The sequence below is a fragment of the Diceros bicornis genome, chromosome 23, assembly GCF_020826845.1.
Source record: "Diceros bicornis minor isolate mBicDic1 chromosome 23, mDicBic1.mat.cur, whole genome shotgun sequence".
In the NCBI taxonomy this organism is placed as follows: domain Eukaryota; kingdom Metazoa; phylum Chordata; class Mammalia; order Perissodactyla; family Rhinocerotidae; genus Diceros; species Diceros bicornis.
Genome location: NC_080762.1, coordinates 9848098 through 9873405, shown reverse-complemented (window position 1 = coordinate 9873405; position 25308 = coordinate 9848098). Strand labels below are relative to the sequence as shown.

At 36.9% G+C, this 25308-nt stretch overlaps 1 protein-coding gene across 1 annotated transcript in view; it reads right to left on the bottom strand.

Moving 5' to 3' along the window:
* The window catches only part of THEMIS (thymocyte selection associated), a 185513-nt gene that overhangs the window by 5222 nt on the left and 154983 nt on the right, over positions 1-25308 (bottom strand). Inside the window, exon 5 of the mRNA XM_058566324.1 lies at positions 7643-7797. Coding sequence (XP_058422307.1) covers positions 7643-7797 — 155 coding nt within the window. The remainder of the gene's footprint in view (positions 1-7642; positions 7798-25308) is intronic.

The window sequence follows — 25308 nt, the reverse complement described above, 5'->3', positions numbered from 1 at the left end:
TAAAGAGGGAAAGTGTATAGTATGTTAGATGGTATAAGGGAAGATAGGCAGTCCCAGTTAGAAAGGTTACGATTTAAAATAAGGTGGTTACAGACAGGATCACCAAGAAGGTAATGGCTGAGGAAAGACCTAAAGGAGGCAAACCTGGAAGCCGTGTAGATCTCTGCAGGGAAGATTATGCCACTTAGAAAGGACAGCCTGTGTAAGCATTGAGGATGGAGCGCCCCTAGAATTTTTGAGGAACAGTTAGGAGGCCAATGTAGCTAAAATAGTGAGAAAGAGGAAGAAGTAGAGAGACCATTAGAGGATTTTGAGGAAAGTAGTTACATCATCTGCCTAAGATTTTAACACTTTCACACTGGCTGTTGTATTGAGAATGGACAGTATGAGGCAAGGGAAGAAGCAGATAGACTAGTTAGGAAGCCAATATAAAAATCCAGACGAGAGATGACAATGGTGTGGACTAGGTTGATAGCAGCGAACGTGGTAAAAATGGTCATACTCTAGATAGTGTTTGAAGATAAAGCTGATAGGATTTGCTGATGATGTGGGTGTGATGAGTGAGTAGAAGAGAAAGGATGTTCACAATTCTTCTACTGCATTATTTTCCAGCGTGGTCCAGAGACCTCTGGCATCAGAATCACCCGAGAAACGTGTTGAAATAGATTCCAAGTTCCAACCTGAGAACTTCTGAATCAGACTTTCTAGAGCAGGGGTTGCAAACTTTGACTTTAAAGGACCAGAGAGTAAATATTTTAGGCTTTGCACATGGTCCCTGTCAAAACTACTCAACTCTGCTGATATAGCAAGAAAGCAGCCACAGACAAAATGTAAATGAACGAGTGAGGCTGTACTCCAATAAAACTTTATACAGACGTCAAAATGTGAATTTCGTCTAATTTTCAAGGGTTAGAAAATGTTCCTCTTCTTTTAATTTTTTTCCAACCATTTAAAATGAAAAAAACAAACATTCTTACCTCATGGGTTATACGAAAGCAGGTGATGGGACAGATCTGACCACTGCCAGAGTTTGCCAATGCGGTTCTAGAGAGCAGATCCCAAGAATACGTATTTCTAACATGCTCATTAAGTGACTTTTTTATGCATAAGAACTTAAAGAATCACTGAGATAAATTTTGAAAGTTACTGTCATCTGTTCTTGCTTTGCTTAGTTCCTGGTCAGAATAATGATGGGCTTCTTGAATGAAATAAGAACCAGAATTGGTTTGGAATAATAAGGATTGTCACCTGCCAATGAGAATAAAGGTTAGAAGAAAGGGGGAAAGAAATTAAAAATGATAAGATTGAAAGTTGTTCATGAGGAAAATTAGGGAATTGGGGAGAAGCTCAAAAGCTTATTATTTAGAAGTAAACTCCATACTTTAAAAAGATGCATTTACCATTAAAAAGAATCAATCAATGATTTGTACATAACTCCATAAAGGTCAAAGTCAGAAGTCACCATATAGATCCCTTGTTCTACCCAAGTTCAGATACTGTCAATGGTCTTTAAAAATATATTATTTTGTCATATGAAAGAACACTACTTATCATAAATTGCACATCACGCACACAGCTCATCTCTGCTTGTAGCAGCCCTGTATTAGGTCTCAGGTATTACGAGTTTGCACGATGACATCTCTTCTTTTTTTATTTTATCATCTAATGCTTCAATTGCTGTTTCTTTCTAGTGTTACACTCAGATCATAAAATAATGGAGAAGGAATAAGAAGAAAGTTAATTCACCTAAACAGACTTGGTAATCATAATCATTTACTGAAATAGTGATCATTCTGGGTTTAAAATAATTGATTTTGCTTCTTCATCCAGTAAGTATTTTTCAACCTTATCTCTACTTTACTGCCATGCTATTGTCTTTTTTGTCTCAATATTTAATTCACCAAAGTTTTATTTCTGATACTGAATCAAATAGAAACCGTCAATTTTTATTTTAGAGAACATAATTTTTAAAAATAAACTCAAATGCAGTTTTAAGTCCTACTAGATAGATCTAAAACTATTAGCAAAGAGCTTTTGGATTTTTTGAAGAACTTGGTGCAAAAAATAATAAGTTCATACATCTCTAGCAGACATTATAAAAACTCTAAGAGTGGTAATAATGAGAAGCGAGAGGACGTGGACAGTAGACAAGACTTTCAACAGGACACCTCAATAACCTCTCTCCATCTAACACTCCTAGCTCCTAAGAGTTGAAAGGTACATGCCTTCAAATCTTAATAGATTCCTTTGTGAACCAACATGAGACTCAGTTAATACCAAACTACAACAATCAATATGCAGAAAGTGCTAAATAAAGTCTGTTGATTGAGTTCTATGAAAATGATAAAATAATTTTTTAGTGTCTACTCTGTGCCAGTCTCATTACACAATTTCATGTGAGGCAGGTATTTTTATCCCCATTTTATAGATGAGGAAATAAAATCACAAAGAAATGTGACAGTCTTTGAATTAGCGCTCAGTCTTGGGTCTGCCTGGTTGCAAAGCCTGTACGTGGTCCTCTATGCCCCACCATCTCACAGACTGTTTTCCCAGTGGTTAATGTTCCTGTCCAGCCACAGAATGAAGAGAGAATGGAGTGAAACAAAAAAAAAAAAAAAGAAAAGAAGAATAATGTTTCTTTGTCTAGAGAACTGTTTTTCCTTTTCAATATGGTATACGGTTTTGCTTTTATAATTAACATTCTGCTGATGAGATCTCCCATTGGTGAAGGCTGACAAGTCAGATTTTCCATGAAGAGCAAGCACTGCAGGAAATAAATTAATCTCTAGGGAAGAAGAGGGACAAGGCTGTCAGTACTCACACGGCTGCCTATTAGGAAATGATATTTCAGAATTGTTCAAAGAATGAAGTGACTGTGGGTTCCCCTTCTAGCATATTCTTAAACATTTAAACCTTCTTAGAAGAGGAAAATAGGTTGCTATAAAACGAAGAGCAATTTTATAACATTTTACTACAGGCTGTCAGTATTTCCAAACTGAGATAATACCCCCTCGAAATGTAAAGGAAATTCTACTAGTATCATTATTTTGTTTATATTATGAAAAATCCACATTGATGTTAAATAGGAGGATAAAACATATATCAGATTTCAGATTACCAGTTTGAAGGTATCCAATATTTTATTTATTTATTTATTTTTTGCTGAGGAAGATTCACCCTGAGCTGACATCTGTGCAAATCTTCCTCTGTTTGTATGTGGGTCACTGCCACCGCATGGCTGCCGACAAGTGGTGTAGGTCTGCACCCATGAACCGAACCCTGGCCGCTGAAGTGAAGTGCACCAAACTTAACCACTAGGCCACGGGGCTGGCCCTGAAATTATCCAATATTTTAGATAACAGGTTTTCTAGTCCTTGGAGTAAACATAATTATTGAGCTTAGACTTACACACTACTTAGAATAATACTGAATTATTGAAGTGTTCCTTTATTAAAATTGAGAAACAAGAATATATTTTATGATACCTAAAGTGCTTACCTCTTGATAGCATATATTCAGTCATTCAGTCAAGGTCTTTAATATAGAATTGCCACTTTCAAAATCGTCCTGATAGGGAACTGTCTTATGTTTTGTTTCCCATCATACAAGTAAAATCTGAAGTTTAGGTTTAACATTAAGATTAAATTAAAGCTCAATACAAAGACTTCTGTATTTTCCTATAAATGCATTCTTTATTTCTAGTTTCCACCTTGACCTCAGTGAAGAATTTTTCTATGGAGCTTGTTGCCTCTCATCTGTTTAATGTACCACAATAAGTAGGTTCCTAGATGTGGTGAATCATTTCTATGTGAGTCTTACTTAGACATGAGCAACAGTTACATTACTCTATGATATCAGAATGGGCCATAGAATCACATGCTTTCAGAATTCAGGTTACCTGGCACACCTTCTACTTTGGTGAGGAAAGTATAACTCAGAAAAATGAAGTGGCTTATGGAAGGCTACACATCTAGGTTGTGCAGAGCTGGGACCGGACCTTAGGGTACCTGCATTTTATTTTCAGACTCAAAGTTCATCTCACTACTTGACAAGTTTAATTTATGAAGGATGAGTCATGGCATGGGGTCAGTCTAAAGATGTAGGAATAATTAGAAGAACATAGTTGAAGCTTCAAAAGAAAGGAAATTCCATGAGAGAATGTTGATCAGGAGTATAAAATATGCTCAGTAGAGAACACTTATGTAGGGCAAAACCAAATAGGCATATTTTAAAAGATTATCCTTTCCAGCAAATCTTGCAGTTTCTAAAGAGACACGTAAGGAGGAAAAAAGAAATCAGCCTCTTGTTTAGCCAGTCAGATCACCAGAAGCAATCATTGAAATTAGTGAGTGACCTACATAATAACCACATCCTCCTCACAGCTAAATGATAATCTTCTGATTCCAAATGAATTTGACCTTGGCTGAAGGAAGCCATCTTGCCCACAGTCACTCCTCCTTCTCAGGGCAGCTGCGTCGATGATTGATTGATGCAGGGCTATAAAAGCCTGGCATCCTCACACCAATACAGGACAACTCTGAAGAGCCACGCCAGCTCCTGAGCTCAACTGAGGTCTTTGTTGTGACTGCTTTATGATTCAACTTCTCCCTGTGTCCAGACCTGCTTTGGTTCCTCTGCCTTATGTGCTGTTCCTGAGAGCACTTTCCAGTAAACTTTCCATGTGCAAGTCCACCCCGGGAACTGGACATACAACAAATAGCTTAAAACAAACATTTGCACTTAACACGTCATCTACCAAAAATAGCGCTTAAACTGATTAAACAATGAAGCCCTGTGCTCTTCCTGAGCTACTGCAGCTGAGGTAAGGCAGGGATGAGGTCCACTAGGGAAGGTCAGGGCTTCCACGTCTCTGCACAATTGCAGTGTTTTTTGGACTCATTGCCCAAGGTTTCTAATCACCTTCCATGTCCATAGGATTCATAGAGACCCTGAAATTTCCCAATAGGATACAGTTCTCGAAGGAAAAAAGTACAGACAGAAACTCAGAGACTGCAAGAGTCACATCAGGTGGTCACAGCCAGCACTTTGCAGAACGTACTGTTGGGAAGCAAAGTTTTCCTTAGCAATCAACTCATAAAGATGCAGAAGTTATTTATAACAGCTATGGTTCAATTGGGGTTTATTATGTACTATACTAAATTTAACCTATTTTATCTAATGTAGTCTTCAAAATAGCCTGTGGTATAGTGCTATTATTAACTCAATTTTATACATAAAAAGATAGAGACGTTAACAAATTGCTCATGGTACACAGCTAGCAAGTGGGAGGCCAAGATTTAAACCCAGCAGTCTGAGTTCAGACTCCAAAGGTTAACCACTTAATCATCCTACTTTCAGAGAACTGTTCTTTCAGTAATTTATGGACCAAATAATGTGCAGACTTAATAACAATGTTCCTAAAATAAGACGTCGGCATCGTGGAGCAAACAGAGTGAATCAAGGGCCCAGAAAAGGTCATCCATGAGACATGGTAGAGCATTTTCATCAGTGTCTTAGTGAAGAGGAGCTGGGACTGATAGCACCAATTCTGAGGTATAGTCGACTGTACTCCTGGCTGCAAGAGTAGACTCTCATCATACAACGTGCATTCAGCCATTCACGGCCAACATTCCAGTTGTTTACATTGAATTCCAAAATAAAGAATGCCCTTTAGCGTGATGATCAGATACATATCTAAAATGGTTGCACTTCATCTAACTGAAAGAATAAGATCTGGGTGTCCAGAAGGAGCAAAACTAGAAAAGCAGCACCCCCTCTTAATAAAGTTTTTGTTTTGTTTTTGCTTTTGTCCGTGATATGCTACTAAGACTCTAAAGCTGCCACTCTTACCCAAAGCAACTTCGGGAAATGACTGACTTGAGTCTAAGCACTAAAAAGAGGAGAAAGCTCAGAAAGGGTATCATTTGCCCATCCTGGATGCCAAGGTAGTTACTGAATACTCAGAGAGGAGCTATCCATCCCAAGCATGGTAAGTGGAGATCCAATGGGTCTTTTTTTCTTTTTTCAAACGAAGAAACATATACTATATTAGACAAGATAAAAATGAAGTTTAAAGAATCATATTTCTGCTTTACTTAACTTTTGTATTTTTACATATGGATTGTCATACAACTCTAATTCATCAGGAAGACAGACTCTGTAATTTATTACAAATAAGGAAGCAAATTAAATATTGCCCAGAGAAGCATACTAAATAATTTCTAAATAAATGTGTGTTGAAATTAATCTAACTAAGGAGATTTTATTTTATTCTCTTAAATAAAGTTAGGAAATCTCACTTGCCTAGAACCACTACTTTAATTCCAGGTCCTCTTTTTCCCTAAGCTATCACTTTACAGGCAATATGCTAAAGCAGGTGATGCCTTGGTCTGTAACATATTCTGCACTATTCATTCAGGGTGCAAGACTGGGGCTGCCACGTACCATCCCAGGAAGATGCACACACAGGGGTAGATCAGATAACAAGTTTTCCTATGACTGAAACAAAAACTTTGATCTCAGGAATTGTGTTATCTGGTACTTTTTAGAATCTATAATCTTAAGGAAAAAAATTGTTTCCCATGAATAATAATGGCTTGAGACTGAACACGTTGCAACAATTTTCACTGTAGTAGTTGTTTCTTTTATAGTCATGCTTGATTATATTTGAAATTTGGAGGAATTGCAATATGCATGGTTTTCAAAGCCCTTTACAGAATTTCATTTTTATCACTCGGAGAGAGTCAATGAAAAGGTAATAAGAAAAACTCTATGGGATATTTTTATAGGAGTGTCAGAAGCCAGTAAGCTAACTACATGAAAGAATCCAGATTGCACAGACAGAGTTTCACCAGAAACACTTCAGAGACTTTATATCTTGTATTTTGACTTTTTAATGCCGTTGGAGGAAAAAAGAGTGCTAGCTACAAAACCAAATAAAGAGGGGAAAGGAATAAACCATATGCTTAAGAATAATTACAGTTTCAATTTTCTTACAAACGAAAGGTGAAGTTTCAAAGATAAAATGTAATAGAAATTGAGCTGTTTGTTGTCTCTAAAATATTGCCAAGGAAGACTATTCTCATTTCCCTTGCTAACTCATCCCAGATTTCCACAATATGGAAGTTACTCTGGGTCGCTTAATTGAATGCTGTCAACTTCTCCACAAGTCCATTTTCTCTTGCTTTGCTTCCAGTAGAGATGAAAAATATCAGATCACTATCTCTATAAACCAAACTATCATCATTCAGTTCTGCATTAGATTACATGGCCGACAGTTCTTTAAATTAAAAACATCTCAATTATTTTAACCTCTTTTCGAGCCATTAACCCTTCTTGTTAATTCTAGCAAAAATTTCAAAATATTGTCGTAATGATACAAGCAGTCTTACAATACACTTTCTTGGCTGTGGAAACCATAAATGAGGAGAAAAATCTAATAACAGCAAACAATGAACAGACCTATCATTATTGTGAGGGTTTAATATTATGCTACACTTGAAACCACATTTCAATGAGATTTGCAGGGCAGGGTGGCCACTTTGGCAGAGCCATATAGTCCAAACAAAATGGTAGTAAGAATCCGTACATTGTGGATTTGTCATGTAGGCAGTTAAAACCAATACCAGGAGGCTTAACTGACCTGTGGTTACATTGTTGCCCTGCGACTGCAGCTGGCCCACTCTTGCTTCTCTCTTTCTCCCGATTGGCCAAATCATTTTGACAACCAACTGGTGCTCTTGAATCCAGGCCAGCTTGATTTGAGTGCGGTTTCTTGGATGTGTCTACATGGAGACTCTGAAATGACACAGGCCAGAGTGAATGATTTCACATGTAAATTATCAGTCCAAAAGAAACACTTCCCAGAGATATGACAAGGATGAACATTTATCATATGGAAAATTATTTATGGATATTTGAAACAGAACATGTTCTATGTCAAAGTGAGTTCCAAATTATATTTTCACCAATATATTTTGGTAATCTAGGTGTGAAATTTTTGAGGCAATCTAAGTGACTAAAATACGAAGTCATCTCAGACACAGAAAATCATCTTCAAAGACAATTTGTGCATATTACCTTCTTCTTGTGAAGCTGATAATAGATTTTTCATCTAGAATATTTTCACTCAGTTTTTATTCTTATAGTTAAATAATCCAGCATTTCAATATATATTATATAATTATATATTGTATAATGGAGAGCAAGTTTCTTTTCTGTATTATCTGTACTCTTTATATGAAACAAATCATAATATCTACTTTAAAATAACCCACACTTCAATTAGCATTATGCAAACTTGACAAAGCTCCTCTAGTCAATTTAAGAATAATAATTCATTACAACCATGAATTATTAAGGAACAACATCAATCGACCCTAAAACTCATCTCACACATAAGAGATGTCATAGTGTTTGATATTATACTGACATATTATATGCTTCAAAAGAATCATCAGATAGGAGCAAAAACTACAGACCTAAATAGGAAATTGAATTTTCAGTGCTTTGCTTCATACTCATATTCAAACTAGAAGTTTTTCAGTTTGAGTGTGATTATAAATTATTCAATGATTCGTAGAGTCAAAATTCGCCAGTCAATTTTCGTCATCCACATTAGCCATTTTGGCTCACTAAAGGATAGGATCATGAACAACTTTCCTTAAAAGTTCCTCCTACAGACTGTGTATAGCATTAAATTCATTAAAAGCTTATATCAAAGTCTTTAAAGCTTGGAAAAAGCCAATAAGGAAATTAAGGTCCAGCATGACTAAATAATTTACCCAAATTAACAGAATGCACAGGGCCGAGCCTCAGCAACATGTCTCCCAGCCCTTAGCCCAGTGCACTTCACGTCACTCTATGATCCATTTGTTCATTTCTTCATTCAGTGTAGTGGACTGGTTGCCCTGGTGGCCCCAATTCTTCAACCTCTTCTGTATGCATGTCCTTTCCATGTAATTTTACAGTACCCTCCTACTCTGACTTTTGACTTATCCACGTGGCTTCTTCTGAACCAACAAGATATTGACACATGTGACACAAACAGAGACTTGAAAGATGCTTGCACAATTGGTTTTGCTTATTCTTGTCCTTCCACTATGACATAAGAACAGGCCTAGACCAGCCTGCTGGAGGCTGAGCAGGAGATCAGAATCAGGTTACCCCAGTCATCTGAGCGGAGACAACCAACAGCCTGTAGAACCCCAGACATTTGGGTGAACCCAGCCTAGATTCACTGAAACTAACTCAGATCAGCTGGACCTCATAGCCTCATGAACTAAATAAATGTGTTTTTGACCGTATGCCATTAAGTCTTTCTGGTGACTATGCAGCCTTGTATGGCAATAGATAAGTGGTACATCCAACAGCCATTTATCTATAGTATCCCAGACAGTGGATGTAGTGTGAGAACACAAATACAAATATGACATGGTCTCATACTCTAACTTGTTCAAACACAATTTCTTAAATTGTTTAAAAAGAGAATTGAAATAGAGTGTGGAAAGTCATTTGTAGATAATTCTCAAGTTCCTTCTCCAATGGCAAAATATACAATCCTGATGATACTACTGGGAACAACTCAAAAGATCAGAGTTTGAATGTTGGTATTACCTAGAACTAAACCACTACACTTGTTTATAGTTGACCCATCCACAGCCCACAAAAACGTAAGTCCATCACTCAGTGTGAATTTTTAAATTTATTGTCGTTATTGTATTACCACATAGCTTTGGAAAGAAGCGGATTCAACTAGCATCTAAGTACTTTCATGATTTTGAATTAGATACTTTTGGAAAATACATTATTTTTTCAAGTTATTAGATGAGTATTAAATCATAATTTCTCAGTACTGAGCAATAAACGAGATTAAATAGGGAAAGTAGCTTCGTGCTTTTTCATACCAAATTCAGTTGATAATATTAAAACATTGAGGGGAAAATGTAGGAAGTTTATGCAAATTAGGTGTTTTATATTATATCCCAGACTTCAAAGAAGAAATGGGGAATTTAAATAAAATCCTTAAATCCGAAACCTTTAACATGAAAGGCTGAGGAGAGAAAATGATTGCTTGATCAGAAGGAGTCAAGTATTGCAAAAGCCCAGTGTTTCTTGGTGCAAATCTCTGGCAGATTGGACATTTTATAAACATATTAGCATTTCAATAATTAAGAACCCACTTTACTGGAGGCAGTCTTCTCCTCGGGTCAAGCCCTGTCAGGTTTTCCAACCTCTCCTTTGCCCACTTGATATGGCCAGGCTCCTGTACCCCGGTCCTAATGTAAAGGGAGGTAGATGTCTCCTAAGCTACTGACCCTGCCACATTCTCTCAATCTTGTTTACTGAGCCCCTCCCTCCAGTTCCCTGGGTCACCAAACCATCCTCAGGTATTGATTTTCTGCTACAGTAAAATTCCCACAATGCTCTGTTCTTCACTACCCAATTGCCCTCCAGTAAGCACCTCCCTCTCTCCCTCTCTTTCTCTTTTTCTCTCTCTTTTCCTATCTCTCAGATTCTACCACTGTGTCTTCAGAACTTTGTTCCATGGTTTGCAAACTTCACTACATACTCAGCTTTCTTTTAGAACATTGTTTATACCTTCCTGCCTTGACTAATATCCCAGTCTCCCTAGAGGACGGCACTTCTGCCAATGAAAATGGCTCTTACGCCACCACACCCTAGATAACCTCTTGCCCCTAGTGCTGTCCATTGCATCTTTACCTCCTCAGAAAAATTCCTACTGCTTTGATGTTCCTGCCTTCCAGCTATGCACCATCTCCCTTCTCAGTGGTATCATCTATCTACTAATCTCTAGTCACAATCCAGCCTTCATAAAAAGGCTGGATTATTGTGTTCCCTTCTAGCCCCATGATCATGAATGATGTTCACATCTACACAAATGTCCCCTTCAACATCCTGACTGGATCTCCTTATTACCAATAAACTTTTCATTTCTCTACCTTAGGCTTCACTCCCAGAGTCACACCTGAAAACTGTCATAATCTGAACCTTTTCCACCCCCAAAATCTCTAAGTATCTTCCTCTCTCACCTAATCTCCTATCCTCAAGTTTATTGTCTCCACTGCAGCCAAGCTTCCACCGCCAAGACTGTTTTTTCCACCAGGACTATTCTTGGACTTCATGGAGAACTGAGATCCACTGATCCCTCTGCTTTCTCTATATCCACCGGCCTTCTGGGCTCTTTTCCCTTTTTTCTCTACACAGCATTCATCCCAGTTGGAAAATTTCAATCTAGCCAGTAACCTGTCAGACTTTATCTTGTTTTGTCCCTCAGCTGTCTAGCCACACCCTTTCCTTGGCTCTGTGTCCCTCCTAACACTCTGACCACTCATTCTTAGTCTCCTCTGCTGGTTCAACCTCCTTTACCTAAACATTGACTGTTGAGAGTTTCTCAGGGTTTTGTTATTGACCCAGTTTTCTTTTTAGCATCCCTAGGTAATTCCAACACTACGTGGCTTAACTTACCATCTATATGTTTGTGACTCCAGGGGTGGGGGGAGATTCATGAAATGAGACGAAGCAGGGGTTGTATGACATGATAAGCACTCTGGTCTCCAATTCTAACGTCCTTTAGCTCTACAATCCCATCACTCTTCCTTCCTGTCTTGGCTTAGCCATACCGTTTGCCTAGAACATTCTTCACAAACTCTTCCTCCTTAATTTTACTGAGTCTCAAGTTCCTGCAAGTTTTCCCTCACCATGTAGACTTCAGCCAGCCCTTTTGTTTTCTAGTCTTTGAACACCTTGTACTTCGACTGCAATGCAATTGTCACAAATACAATTAAATAACACCTGGTTTAGTTTTTAATGTCTATCTCCTGAATAAAATATACATCCACTGAGAATAAGGACTATGTCTGTCCTATTTACTGTTCTCAGTCGTTATCTCAGTGTTTAAATATAGTAAGTGTTAAATAACTACATAATAAATGAATGGAGACTTAGGTTGTATGACTTTTTCTTTGGCCAGCTTATCAATGGTCACTACGTAGTCATATGTTTGCATGTGAAGAGTGATATCCAGTCACTCCTAACAGTAATGCTGATTATATAGTTGAAAGGCACACATATTTTGACTTGTTTTATCCATAAAAAGCACATATTGCAAATCTTGTGCTTTTAAATAAACTCATTGCTGCAATCATTGCAAACACCATAGTTACATAGTATTCCATACATCTCTTTGATTCAACATGGATTGGTCACTGTCTATGGAAATTATAAATTTAATAATGGTGATGTTAGGCAAAGAGATAACTTGAGAACTGAGTGTGTATACTCAGTGACCCCGTATTCCAGAGGCACTAGATTGTGGCCCGACAATAATAGAAGAAATAAAACTCTCTGTAAGCACTGCCTCAATAATGCCAAGCTTCAACCCGAAGATCAGGTACAGAGGAAAATGAGAAAAATAAAATGTGTGCAAAGCATAAAGAGGAACACAGATATATTTGAGCTGGCATGCATCAGCTCTTTGCGACCACTCTGTTTTTTTATCTATTTTGTCATACTTCAAAAATAAATCCTGTTTATTTTGTATAATTTCCATTTAACTTGTCTTTAGAAATGAGTCATTAGGATCCTGTCTGCTAATATAAAATGACTATTAAATTATTTTTCATGTTATTCTTGGCTTGTAGTTTGCATACTGCTTTTAGTGTTCCTACTGAAAGCAATGATCCAATTACATGGTACTGAATATTTTTCTTATGAACAAAGAAAGGAACAAATAAACATTACACAAAAAATAGTTAACCTGGATGTCATGAAAAAAATTGAAAGATTTCTTCAAATCCATCTTTCGTCTCATACCTATGGCCATGTTGTTGGGTAAAAATCATCCTTTTCCAAACAATTCATTGAGATTCCCAGTTCATGATTATACCACTTGTGTCTCTTATCCCCAAGGGCGAATAAGGCTTGCTTTTCCTTACAAAGCCACAGAGGGCCTGTCTTGGCCCAGAGACTAAATATCGTTCACATTTCAAACAACATGAAGTATCCCAGATAATGTACTTTACTTCTTACTTTGTAGGAAAGCACTCTTTTAACAGACTGAAAAAGGTGACCTCCTTCTTTGCTCATATAAACAGCTGCTCCTTCCCACTGCCTCTCCGTTTTCACTGCAGAAAAGTAAATTCAAGTGATCCTGGGGAAGAAATTTCAAGTGATATTTATGAAGAAATTTCTCATTAACTAACTTTCTTCCTGAGAATTATATTATACTTAAAATAAAAACCACGGTAACAGTAATTCAGAGACTACACATTAAAATTGGGAAACCAGGATCAAAATCCAATCACAAGAAATATAGCTTTGCTATGCACTTTCAAATTATCATTCTAGGAGAACACGCAATCCTCTGTGTAATCTCTCTTCTAATGTGTGTGTGTGTGCGTTTGTGTGTGTAAATGTGTGTGTCTGTTTTCTCTTTTGTTTGTTATATGGTTGAATCACCATGAATAATTTAGAAAATTATCCAGTGGTTTAAAAAAACTACTAAATTTCTCATTGTGCATTATAAAGATCCAATTAAACAGAGGCAAATGTTTGACTTTTCCAAGGAAAACATTTAAACAAGCAAGCATATAAACCGGAAAATAATCTAAAGTTCATCATCCATGTAAACAGTCCTTTCAGACAATAATCTGAAGTTTCATACAATTATCCATCCATACTAATAAACTGCCTTTTCTGCACAGAATATGTTCTTTATACCAATTGAAAGAGAATGCTTTTGAGCTTGTTCCCCCCAATCCCAAAGACAAGCCTTCTTTGACACCTTTCCTGCCCCTTGCAGCCTTAGGTTGTTTGCAGGGGGTTCCCTAGGCCTGTGGTTGGCAGGCCTCGTTTTGTCAGCCCATCTGAAGCCCATTTCCATCTCACCCTCTTCTCCCAAGGCTTCAGGCTTTGGCCCTCCCAGGTGAGACTCTTTGCTGGCATCACCTACCCTCATCAGCTAATGCTCTTGCCCCCTCAACCGTGCACACCTTCTTCTTTAAATGGGACTATGCTGGCTAGGATCTGAGCTGGCAGCCAAATGGGGGCCCTCAGACCAGCCACAGGTGCATGTATGTGGCTTGACACTTATATACTCTTGGGCCCAATTATAGTTAACAGTTGGGACAGATTCCTCTCCCCTGACTGCTCCAAGTACCACCAGAAGTTCAGACGTTTGCAAGAGTTGGGGTTTTCTATCTGCTCTGCCCTTTCTCTTGGGTCAGAGAAGAGGCAATTGGCCCACGGAAAAGAAAGATGTCTATATCTGCTTCCCTGGGTGCCCTGATAAGAGATGACAGCCTTCCATCTCAGCTCTTCATGGACCTCCTCTACCTGCTGGACTTGCTAGGACCAGATCCCAGAACAGCTATTCGTGCTGGAATTATGATTAGAGATCTTACCACGCATCATAGACCAAAGACCATACCATGTTCTCTGGGAAAGAAATCCTTCATTTACTATTAATATTACTTTAAACTTTTGCTTTCAGAGACATGTTTCCAGAACGCATTATGTATTAAAGGAAGATATTATAAGACCACATGTTTTTCAGTTGCACCCTCCTCTATTCTCCCTGCTGAGAACTAGACAATTAGACATCTAGAAGTCCCGCTATCCTGATCTGATATTTATTTGACCACCCTCTTGGGAAAAATCAAACTCGAGCTCATGGGTGCAGGAAGAACTCAGTATAATCACACCTTTTGTTTGATGGAAACAAGTTTAAGAATTTTCCTCCAGAGTATTCAGAGTGGAGAAGCTCTTCCCACCCTCTGTCAAGCTCAGTTCAATCTGCTTCCTGCTATTCTAATCTTCTTTGAATTTAGCCAAAGATGATATGGACACTTGAGGCAATGCTTATTCAACATATCTTTATTTTAGAATGAGGTCAGAAGAGACAGCTAATCTGTACATTTGTTATTCTTAAGGAGATAAATGAGAAGTCTGGCTGCCCTCAAAGATATTAACCTGTCACTCCAAATAATGGACACATATGCAAAATGGTTTGCTATTTCAGAGCTGCTGTGACAAGTTCATCCCCTACAAAATACCAAAGTTGGTTTATTACAATGTTGATATTATGAACACTGGAATAGCTCTTCAAGTATAAATAAATTTTTTTCTTTATTTTGCCTTCTTGCAAATTTTATAATTATTAATTCACATGGTTATTGGTATGACTTTCATAACTCCTATTTTAATTGGAAAATCATAACTCTTAGACCCTGTGAGGGTAATCTGTGGCCAAAGGACAGAAAAATTAATCTTAGTTTGAATTATAGAAACAGAAATTACAGTAGAATAAACTATGTGGCACATTTCTTGTTTAGATTAGTTTTTGGTGAAATTAGTTTTGAATCAGTGGACATATGAATAGCATTTGAAAAGTGTCCAGCAGAGCAAAGCTTGCTGCAAATGGCAGATGGGAACTGCAGTGTACCATATAATAGTTCTGTGTCTAGGAAAAGCATTCTAAATTAATTTCTTAAAAATTACATTTCAAATCATTTTAACCTTCTAGGTATTAAAACACAGGCTTTCACATGAATCTTTGAAATATATACATCCTGGCAACCTGATTTAAAACATTGCTGTATTGTTATTTGGCCAGAAGCAATTTTGATGAGTATAATTCATCTCACTATTTCTTTAAGCATTCACATCAGATGAAATGTTAAATGGTGTTCTTGACACTGAAGTGTTGCTAAAATGTAAAAAGTCGGTGCCATTGTGAACAAGTGCCATACATAGGATGTAGTTCTTGAAGGCTGCTTCCCACCCATCACCTTATGTCAAGCCTGACAACATTTCTTTGAAACCCTTTCCTATGAAGGTTGCCTTTCTCACCTCTTCCTACTCACACCCTATTCCTCATCCCCTTTATAAAGCATCCTCTGGCATCGCCATCCAACACCTTCTCTAAATTTCTGCAGAATCCAGGTATGACCTTTCAGTCATCTCCAGGATCCTCCCCCACTTTGCTCATAATGCCCTCTTCAGCTCACGTCCCACTCTTTGCCATCCCTCTATCAACATGACATCAGAAGGTCAAATGTTCACAACTGTCAAACACTTTTTTCTACTCTTTTTTATCCTCTTGTGAGTACAATCAGAACTTAGACCTTATTGTCCCTCAAAATTTCTCCATCATCAAGATCTTGGATTCTGGCACTCTCCTCTCAGCTCACACTTACTTAACACTGTTCTTCCCTCTCAGTCAGTTCATTTCTGCCCATCAGCCTCCTCAGTGCTCACTTGTTTTCCAACCCAAGGGGTCCTTAGAATCTGCTTGTTAATAGTTCTCTCACTGCGGTTATAAGATGCTCACTTTCCATTCTACTCTTTTTGCCAATCCCTAAAAATCACTTTCTGTTCTCTCATCCCCAAAGGCAGCTCAGTGCTGGTAGGGAAAAAAAAAAAAGTCTTGTAATTTTCCTAGGTGTCTCTGACATAAATTCCTATTGTGTGGTCTTCTGAAGACATCTGAGTCTTCAGCATTGCTCAGTTACCTGAGAATCTCTGCTCCAGTTCCTGTGAGGGATTCATAGAGGACATTTCAAATCTTTTCCTCTTTTATCCAGCTCACAATCGCAACCTGGCATTCCTCAATCTTAGGAATTTATTTAATCACTTAATTCATTGAGATTGTGGCCATCTGAAATCCATTCCTGCAGCTTTCCTTATCTTTTCTTAGAAATGTACTTGATTGCTCCTTTCTCACTGACTTACGGTGTTCTGTCCTCTTTCTAAAGTAAATGCCTCTTCCTTTAAGTGTGATGCTTTCTCTCTCCCTTTCCCCTTGACTTACTTAATCAACTATTCTGCCCACTTCTAGTGTATTCTCTGACTCTGCCTCTCCATTGCCTTGTTCATTTTCTGTCAAACTTAAGTAAGAGTAGTCTATTCTTACTGATCCTTTTCCTTCCCCCCAACTCACTTATTATCTGGCTATTCACCATATGGAATCTGGTTTCTGTTCCTACCACTTAACTAAAAATATTGCCACCAATAACTTGCTAATCATCAGTCATAAATTCCCTGGCCTTTTCTCAGACCCCGTGGTTCCTGAGCTTTGTGCTGCACATAACTGTTAACCACCTCATCATTTGTTTAAAGACGCTTTCCTCTCAGTCTCCAGTAAGACTGTACTCTTGTCTCTCTTCCGTCTCTTGGATCCTCATTCACTCATCTCTTTTGCCATCGTTTCTCTTTCTCACCATTCTCTAAATCAGTGATCTCTACACCATTCTGATTGTGTGTTCTTAGCAATAAAAATTGTAAGCATAAAACATAAATGTGATACATGTATCTATACACAAAATTATAGATATATACTCTACTAACATATACATGGTTATATACATTTACTCTACTAATATATCACATGCACTATAAAACAAACTCAAGGTAGAAACTTTAAAATAATAAATTAAGTTGAAGCAAAAATATTTTGAGCAAAATTTATTTCATTTATTGATAATATTGAGAAAAACAGTTGAATAGTTTTCATTATTTTTTAAATCTTAATTTAATACTTTGCAATACAGCAATTCAATTGTTTCCTTCATAATTCAGTTGATTCATATACTGAGTTTTAGTGGCTATCACCACTAAAAATGATGCTTCACAAAGATATATGGTTCCAAATGAAAAAGTACATTGTTAATTGCTTTCACTAAGTCAGAATGCATATTTTTCAACAATGTCTACTAATTTTGCAAAGGTAATATGAATTTGAAATTGGCTAGTAATATCCCATCTTCCCTGATGGCAAACTGTTTTTAAAAACCACACAGATTTGAGTTGATAGTTAATTAATGTTTTAACTATTAGGTTTAAAACCCAGTGAAATTCTTTGGAAGATTTTATAAATGGTTAGAAATTTTGTTTCCAAGTTTTTAAAGTTTGCAAGATGAGATGTTTTATGGGTTGCACACTGTTTTCAGGAATGAAAGCACATTTCAAAACAATCCATTTCCAAAATGTTCTATATAGGATGACTTTTATTACAGTTATTTTCTTCTCCTTTTAATTGAAGTGACAGCTCAAGTGTGTATGTGTGTGTTTCTCTCAGTAACAGATAGGTACCTGGAATCATGGATTAGGTAGACAAATTTGAACACTTGCCTTTTTGTAAAATAAATCTTACTATTAGTACACCTTTAATTTTTGAATAAATGATTTGTCACAAGATAATCTGCAAGTCGTTATACAGTAAAAACGAATGCCATAATCATTCCCCATCTCACGAAGTGTCATGAGGATCCTACTACATTTTTTACTTCTGTTTCTATAAATTAACCATATTCAAAACATCCTGCAGAACTTTGTAAACTTCTGGCTACAATTTCTTTGCTGCAGTAACGTGCTTGTAGTGACACTGGAAATACATTTCATATGTGGATTCATTTCTCTAATCTTCCTTTAGAATCACTTTAAAAAATTCTAGACAATGCAGTGGCTCTATCAGTAGGTGTACTCAGTTCATCCATAAAGCAGTGCGTTCACTAAGAAGTCATTAAGGGATAGAATAATGGCTTCTCCAATGCATTTAAAAAATATTTCATGGAGTGCATTATTGAAGCACAATCTAGCAAATATAATGAACATATATGCCAGGAAAAAACTGAACTCTCATGCAACATTTTAGAAAATCTTCCTCATTAAGTCATTTGTTCATACAGATGATAATAACATGTAACATTTATTTTGTGGTTACTAAGTGTCAGGCACTATTCTATGCCTGTTGCATGTAATAGCATATTGAAATCTTCAGCATTTTTATGTAAGCATCTTCCAAGAGTATTTTCAGAAAAAGAAATGGTTTTAATTTGTCACTATATTGTTTCTTCGTATTACCTTAGCCATTTTTAATAAGAACTGACTTACTCAATAATATGTAGGTTTTTCTTCACCACTATTAAAAAAACTCAAAAGAGTTAACGTTAATTTTAACAAATTTTAAACGTAATGAAGTACACGATTGAGTATAACACAATTATAAACAGCACTGAAAAACTATAAACAATTGTCTTCGTATTCTCATTGCTTAGTTTTAAAATACATTGTTCATCACCATGGTTTCATTTTCTCAGTCGCTAATATCACATAACACAGTATAAAATATGGGGAAGTTTGCTGTCACTTAGAGTGTTTGTCAATTTTCATTTCACTCTTCTTGATAATGTCAACTTTCTGGCTGACATCTTGATGGGTATTATTAGTTCATTTTCTGGTTTTTCCTTAATGTGGCTGATGGAGAAATATAAGTGTGAAAACTGTTAGTTCTACTTTTTTTTTGCTTACATTATAAGTACAAAATTTTAACAAATTTTTTTACTGAAGTATATAATACTTTCAGAAAAATGCACAAATAATAAGGACAGCTCAATGACTTGACACGGATTGGATGTGCCTATGTAATTACTACTGAGATCTGGAAATAGAATGTTAATAGCCCCTTGGCAGCTTCCTCAACCCAGTCACATTTCCAGATCTCTTCCTCCAAGCTAACCACTACTCTGACTTCTAATATCATACATTAGTTTTCTTTCTAGTTTGGAAACTCTCTATACTTTGAAGGACAGAGTATATTCTCTTTTGTCTCTGGTTTCTGTCTTTTTATTCATAACTTCATAGAGTATTCTATTGTATGAACATACCAAAATTTATTCATCTACTCTACGGTTGAAGAACATTTGAAGTGTTTCTTATTTTTATCTATTGCAAATAAGGCTGCCATGAATATTCTTACACATGTCTTTTGCGCACATGTATACACATTTCTTTTGGGTGCACATAGGCATACGTTTCTGTAGGCATGTAATGGTTGGGTCAGAGGGTGTGTATATGCCCAGTTTTAGTAGATCCTGCAAAACAGTATCCTGGGATATACTCTGACCAGGAGTATATGAAGTATATGTAGTTCCAGTTTCTCCATATTCTTGCTAGGATCCGGTACTGTCAGTCTTTTTATTTAACCATTCTGTGATTTTATACTATTATCTCATTGTGGTTTTAATTTACATTTCCCAGATGACTAATGAGGTTAAATAGCTTTTCAATGTTATATTGGTCATTGTGAAGTACCTATTTTGTGAAGTAACTATTCAAGTATTTTGCCCATTTTCTCTACTGTGCCGTCTGTATTTTTGTTATTGATTGGTAAAAGTTCTTTATATATTGTAAATACAAGTCCTTTTTAGTATCCCTTCTCTGTTTTGCAAATAACCTCCTCCACTCTGTAGCTTGCCTTTTCATTCCCTTAATGGCATCTTTATTAGCATAATCTTTAATCAATGGGGGGGGGTTAGTAATTTTTTAAAATACTTGTCTGTTTTGTGAAATTTGATTTTGTTTAAACTAGAAAATAGTTTTCAAACAACTTGACCAGGCTCATCAAGTCTGCAGAATAGTGCAATACACTGAAATCAAGGGTACCACTGTGTATTCTTGGCAGGGTACCTAGCAGGGTCCCAGTCTCAGAAATACTCAATCTCTGGCAATAAAAACAAGATCCAGTGGCCAGAACTGCCTTATAATTTGAGCTAATAATGATCATCAACAGCTGCTAACATTATCAAAAAACAAAAAAACCACCATATGTTACGTATTTCCTGATGGAAAATACACAGCAGCCTTTGTGGTGTAGTCTTCCCCAAAAGTCAAATCTGAATTTATTAAGCTTCAAGAGTTAACTATCAATTAACAGAAAAACAGAAGAACATCTTGAAAAGAAGCCCACTCACCGGCAAAACAATCTTAAAATATATGACATCTAGAATATATGACATTTAGAATATATGACATCTAGAGTACACGGCATGTGGTACACCAGGAAAGAAACCGATATACAAAAGTCCTATGAGAAGTACAAACAATCTAGAAATAGAAGGTGTTTGGAAAACAAAGGGCACTAAAACATCTCAGTTAATTCCAGTTTCTACACAAGTTGCTTTATGTAACAGGCAAAAGAAACACCATTTCTACTCCTGTTCACTAGCAACCACATGGATACAATAGGCAAAAATTCATGCTGTGGGTGTTCATGCTATAGAACAAATCCAGTTTCTCCAACAAATTGAGAAAAAAATAGGAAGAAATCTACAGATTAAAAGAGACTTTAAAACATATCATTCAGTTGCAATGTATGCACCTTATTTAGATCCAGATTCAAACTATAAGACAACATTTATGAGCCAATCAGGCAAATTTGAATCCTAACTTAATATTTGGTAACATTAAAGGATTATTGCTGATGTTTTCAGATATGCCAATTATATTGTTTCAAAAAACCCTACCTTTTAGAGGTACCTAATGAAGCATTTATTCGTGAAATGAAATGAAATGAAATTATGTCTGTTTCCCCCCCGGCCCCAAAAAAATAACCAGTGGGACTGAAGAGTGAGAGATATAAGTAAAAAAATTAGTCTTGAGTTGATAGTTGATGAAGCTGGATGATGGGTACCTGAAGGTTCATTATGCTATTCTCTCTACTTTTGCATATACTTAAAATTTTCCATAATAGTTTGGCATGACTTGAGATCAAGGCCATAATAAACTTATGTACAATGTGAGGACGCATGAAAAATTAAACTAGATTTCAGAAAATAGGCTATAGTTTCTTAAATCATCTCATCTGCCTGAAGTTGAGGTTGCTGGTTAGTACTAGGACAGGATGACATAGCTGGATCTCCTGTGGTCTCCAAGGAGGAGAATTTCAGAGACTTGACTCGACTTCTCCAGGAGCTGTAGAAGAAGCTGCAGTTTGGACAGTGTTGCAGGGAGTGGGGAAGAGGGTAAGGGGCTGAGGTTGCAATTTAACAACAAGACTGAGAAAATGAATAAATACAAGCTATAAGGTGTTTTCAAAGTCAACATGCGGGTCATGAGAGGCATCTCGAAGAACAAGCCAGATAACTTCTGAAATAGCTGACATTGTGTTCAAGAGGCCCTATGCTGTAGACCAGGAACAATCTGTCTTGCATGCTGACAGCCTCAGAAAGCCCTAAATGACAGTCCATGGGGCAGCTCCTCAGAATTGTAGGCATTAATGGGTGATGAAGCTGTTTCTCACATGGGCAACTCGGTGTCACCTGCTCTGGGATGTGGAACATGGAGATTTATTTATTTAATGATGATCGGTGATTCTCCCAGGAAACTCCAGGGAAATCAGCTAGTATGCACTCTTCTTGAAGATTTTTGAGTGCTAATCCTCTATGCTATATATATTCTTGGTTAATGAAACAATCGGTATAGTCAGTCATATAGCTCTGGACCTTTTTGGAAGGGGTTGTTGGTGGACAGTAACACAGATCAGACCCTCCAATGTGGCCAAGCTCACTGTCCATCACGGCATTTACTCTCAGTTAATTACGGGGAATAAAGAGGGAAGAGAAGGATGTTTGGGTCCAGGCGTGTTTCCCATCTAAAATTTTCCCTTCATAGAAAACCAAAAACTTAGACATATCATATCTTTTTTGATGTTTTAGTAATGCATGTCTAAAGTCTTGTATTGAGAGGAAATAAATTTTATTATATATAATTTATACATTAAAGTGGAGCGATCTTAAATTCACACTGAGGAAATATTGAATATGAAGCATAGTTGACATACATATATACATATACACACATTCATCCATACCATTTGAAACTTTGCAGAAAATGCTTCAACGCACTCTCACATTTACTTTGAAGAGAGAAATTCAGTAGAGTAGAGAGTGAAACTGATGATAAGGGATATTTAAGAACTGAGTATTTATTGATACGGGCTTTATGACACCAATTTCTAGCCCCAGGGTCATAGAAGCACTTTAAATACATTAAAATCTCTACACAAGTTTGTGATCTGTCATTATCATCTGTCAAGTTGAAACTCAGCTGATGGAGAAACTATGAGAACCAAAGCTGATAAATGAAACTCAAGTACAAAAGGATTAAACAATATCCTCAAATGCAAACGAGACCAGAGTCTAGACTAAAGGCTCAGGGTTTTCAGCCTTATATTCAGACTACTTTTATTACTTTCCATTTTATTAATTCTTCTATATTCTTCTTACTCTCCTAATGTAATCTCAGTTGTGTATTATGTTACCCTTATTGTCATGAGAGAGTTCATTCTGCTTTCTTAAAATTAGAAAATGATGAGTAGAGAAAACTGAAAGACCAGGTAGAATAAAAGAAAAATATTTGTCAGCGCCTTTTTTTTTTTTTACACGTCAGAGAAAAGATAAAACAATAGAACAAAAAACAGGAAGGAATTTGCAAAACAACAATAATGATATGGTTATTAATTAAAACATTGCTCAGGTAGCGTTTGAGTCAAAATATCATTTTACTCCTGCCTTAAAAGTTAAGACTGTAAACAAATACTTGATAAGGCAATGTATTTTAGTAGTAACTTGATATTCCCACCAGATGGCAGTCTTCCCTGGCTCTTTGCAGCTTCCTTCAGGAGTCTAGCTGTTCACTGTGGACAAAGCAGTGACACTATATCTATGTACTCAGTTTGAATATGGGAAATCTGCCAGGACTCTGTGGCTCCAGGATTAAATGTCTCTCATTTGAAAAGAGGCTTCCATGGGCAGAGGTTTTTATTCTTTCAACTCATACATATATCTTCGGGACAAAGGCTATTTACATAAACTCCAGGCTTAAGTTGAGCTCAGGATCTCAGTTGGCACTTTTTCTTGATGTTCAAGACTCCAAGAGGCTGGTAAATGCACCAGTGAATATTTCAGAGTATTATATTTCTTAAAGCAGAGCCAAGTAAGAAGTATTCAAATGCCACCCATACCTCAAGTATTCTTATCTAATCTCAGCTCCTAGAGTATTTACTTAAAACATTTTCATTTTCTTGGCAAGGAGCTATGTAAATACATTCAATTTTACCTTTTTTATACATATGCCCTTAAGACATTTTGACTAATGTGTTAGGTTTGAGAATTTTACTCTCTAACTACATGTGCACAAACATATCATAAATTAATCCTGGAATGAAAGGCTTATCTCAATGATCAGTGACATCTGCATCCAGGAATTATAAGCAATTGAGAATTTATCCACTCCCTATATTGCTAGAGAGAACCTTAGTGCATTTTCCAATTTATTTATTTTTAACTTGTACTTCTAACAAATTTATATCCCTGACATGGATCAGTATTAGCAGACAACTATTGCAATATGGGAATTCATACGATCCTAAATGTGGTCTACACTTTTTATAGGGAATAGGCTAGGAACATTCTCACAGGGCACCTGTGCAGGGCAAAGGGCTTTGGAGAAAGAGACTTCTCAGGCAAGGGGATGATGGTGACTCAGAGAAGCTGAGGTGGGATTCTGTCCTTACGACCTCATGACCTCAGCTCTTTCCTACTGAATGGTAGCAGAACATACCATCCCAAAATATGACTGTTGGAGTTCAGGGTGTGCTACCCCAAAATACGCCACTTTGGTATATTGATGATTTTGAGCTGTAGGCACTTGAAAAACAGTAAATGCAGGGAAAGAACTGTTTCTGAACTCCTCTTATCTGCCTAAAACACAGATCCTCCAAAAGGAATTCAGTTGTCATTAATCCGCTCCCCAGGAATTTCATCAACCAGGGAAGGTTGATTCATCACAGGCAAGGAGACTAGAAGGCAACACCCCGCCCAGACAAACTTTGTCACAAACTGTCATACCTTCCATCTATTCTTCTAACGGCCCATTCATCTTTCCTATAAATCACTTCCTCTCTCCTAAGAGGCCCACGACCCCCTCCCCTTTCCTTATTAAGATGGTATTCAAGCCTAATTTCCAAAACTATCTCTTTGGGTTGCTCAGTTTCCCTGGGTATCTCCCATGTACACATGAGGTCTACATGTCAATAGACCTCTGTTTGCTTTTCTTTTGTTAATCTGTCTTTTATTACAGGGGTCTCAGCCAAGAACTCAAAAGGGTGTAGGGAAAATTATTTTCCTCCTCTACACTACTCACACCTAACAGGGAAAAGCACAAACCATGGAACAAAGCTACTGGTAAATTCTACCCTGCCCTAGATTCTCATTCTCTCTCCTTCGCCCCTACTCCACACAATACAGGATGCTGCAAATCTAGAGAATTTAAACTATTTTTCAAATGCATAATATAAAGCAAGTGTTAAAATTCAGTATAAGTTTAAGTAAAAAAAAAACAAACTCATTATCCAGAACTAAATTCCCAGTCATCCGCTGAGAATGGAACTATAATCCAGTTGCCAAATAATGTAGCATATGCTGATACAATTATGCAGAGAAAAGGAAA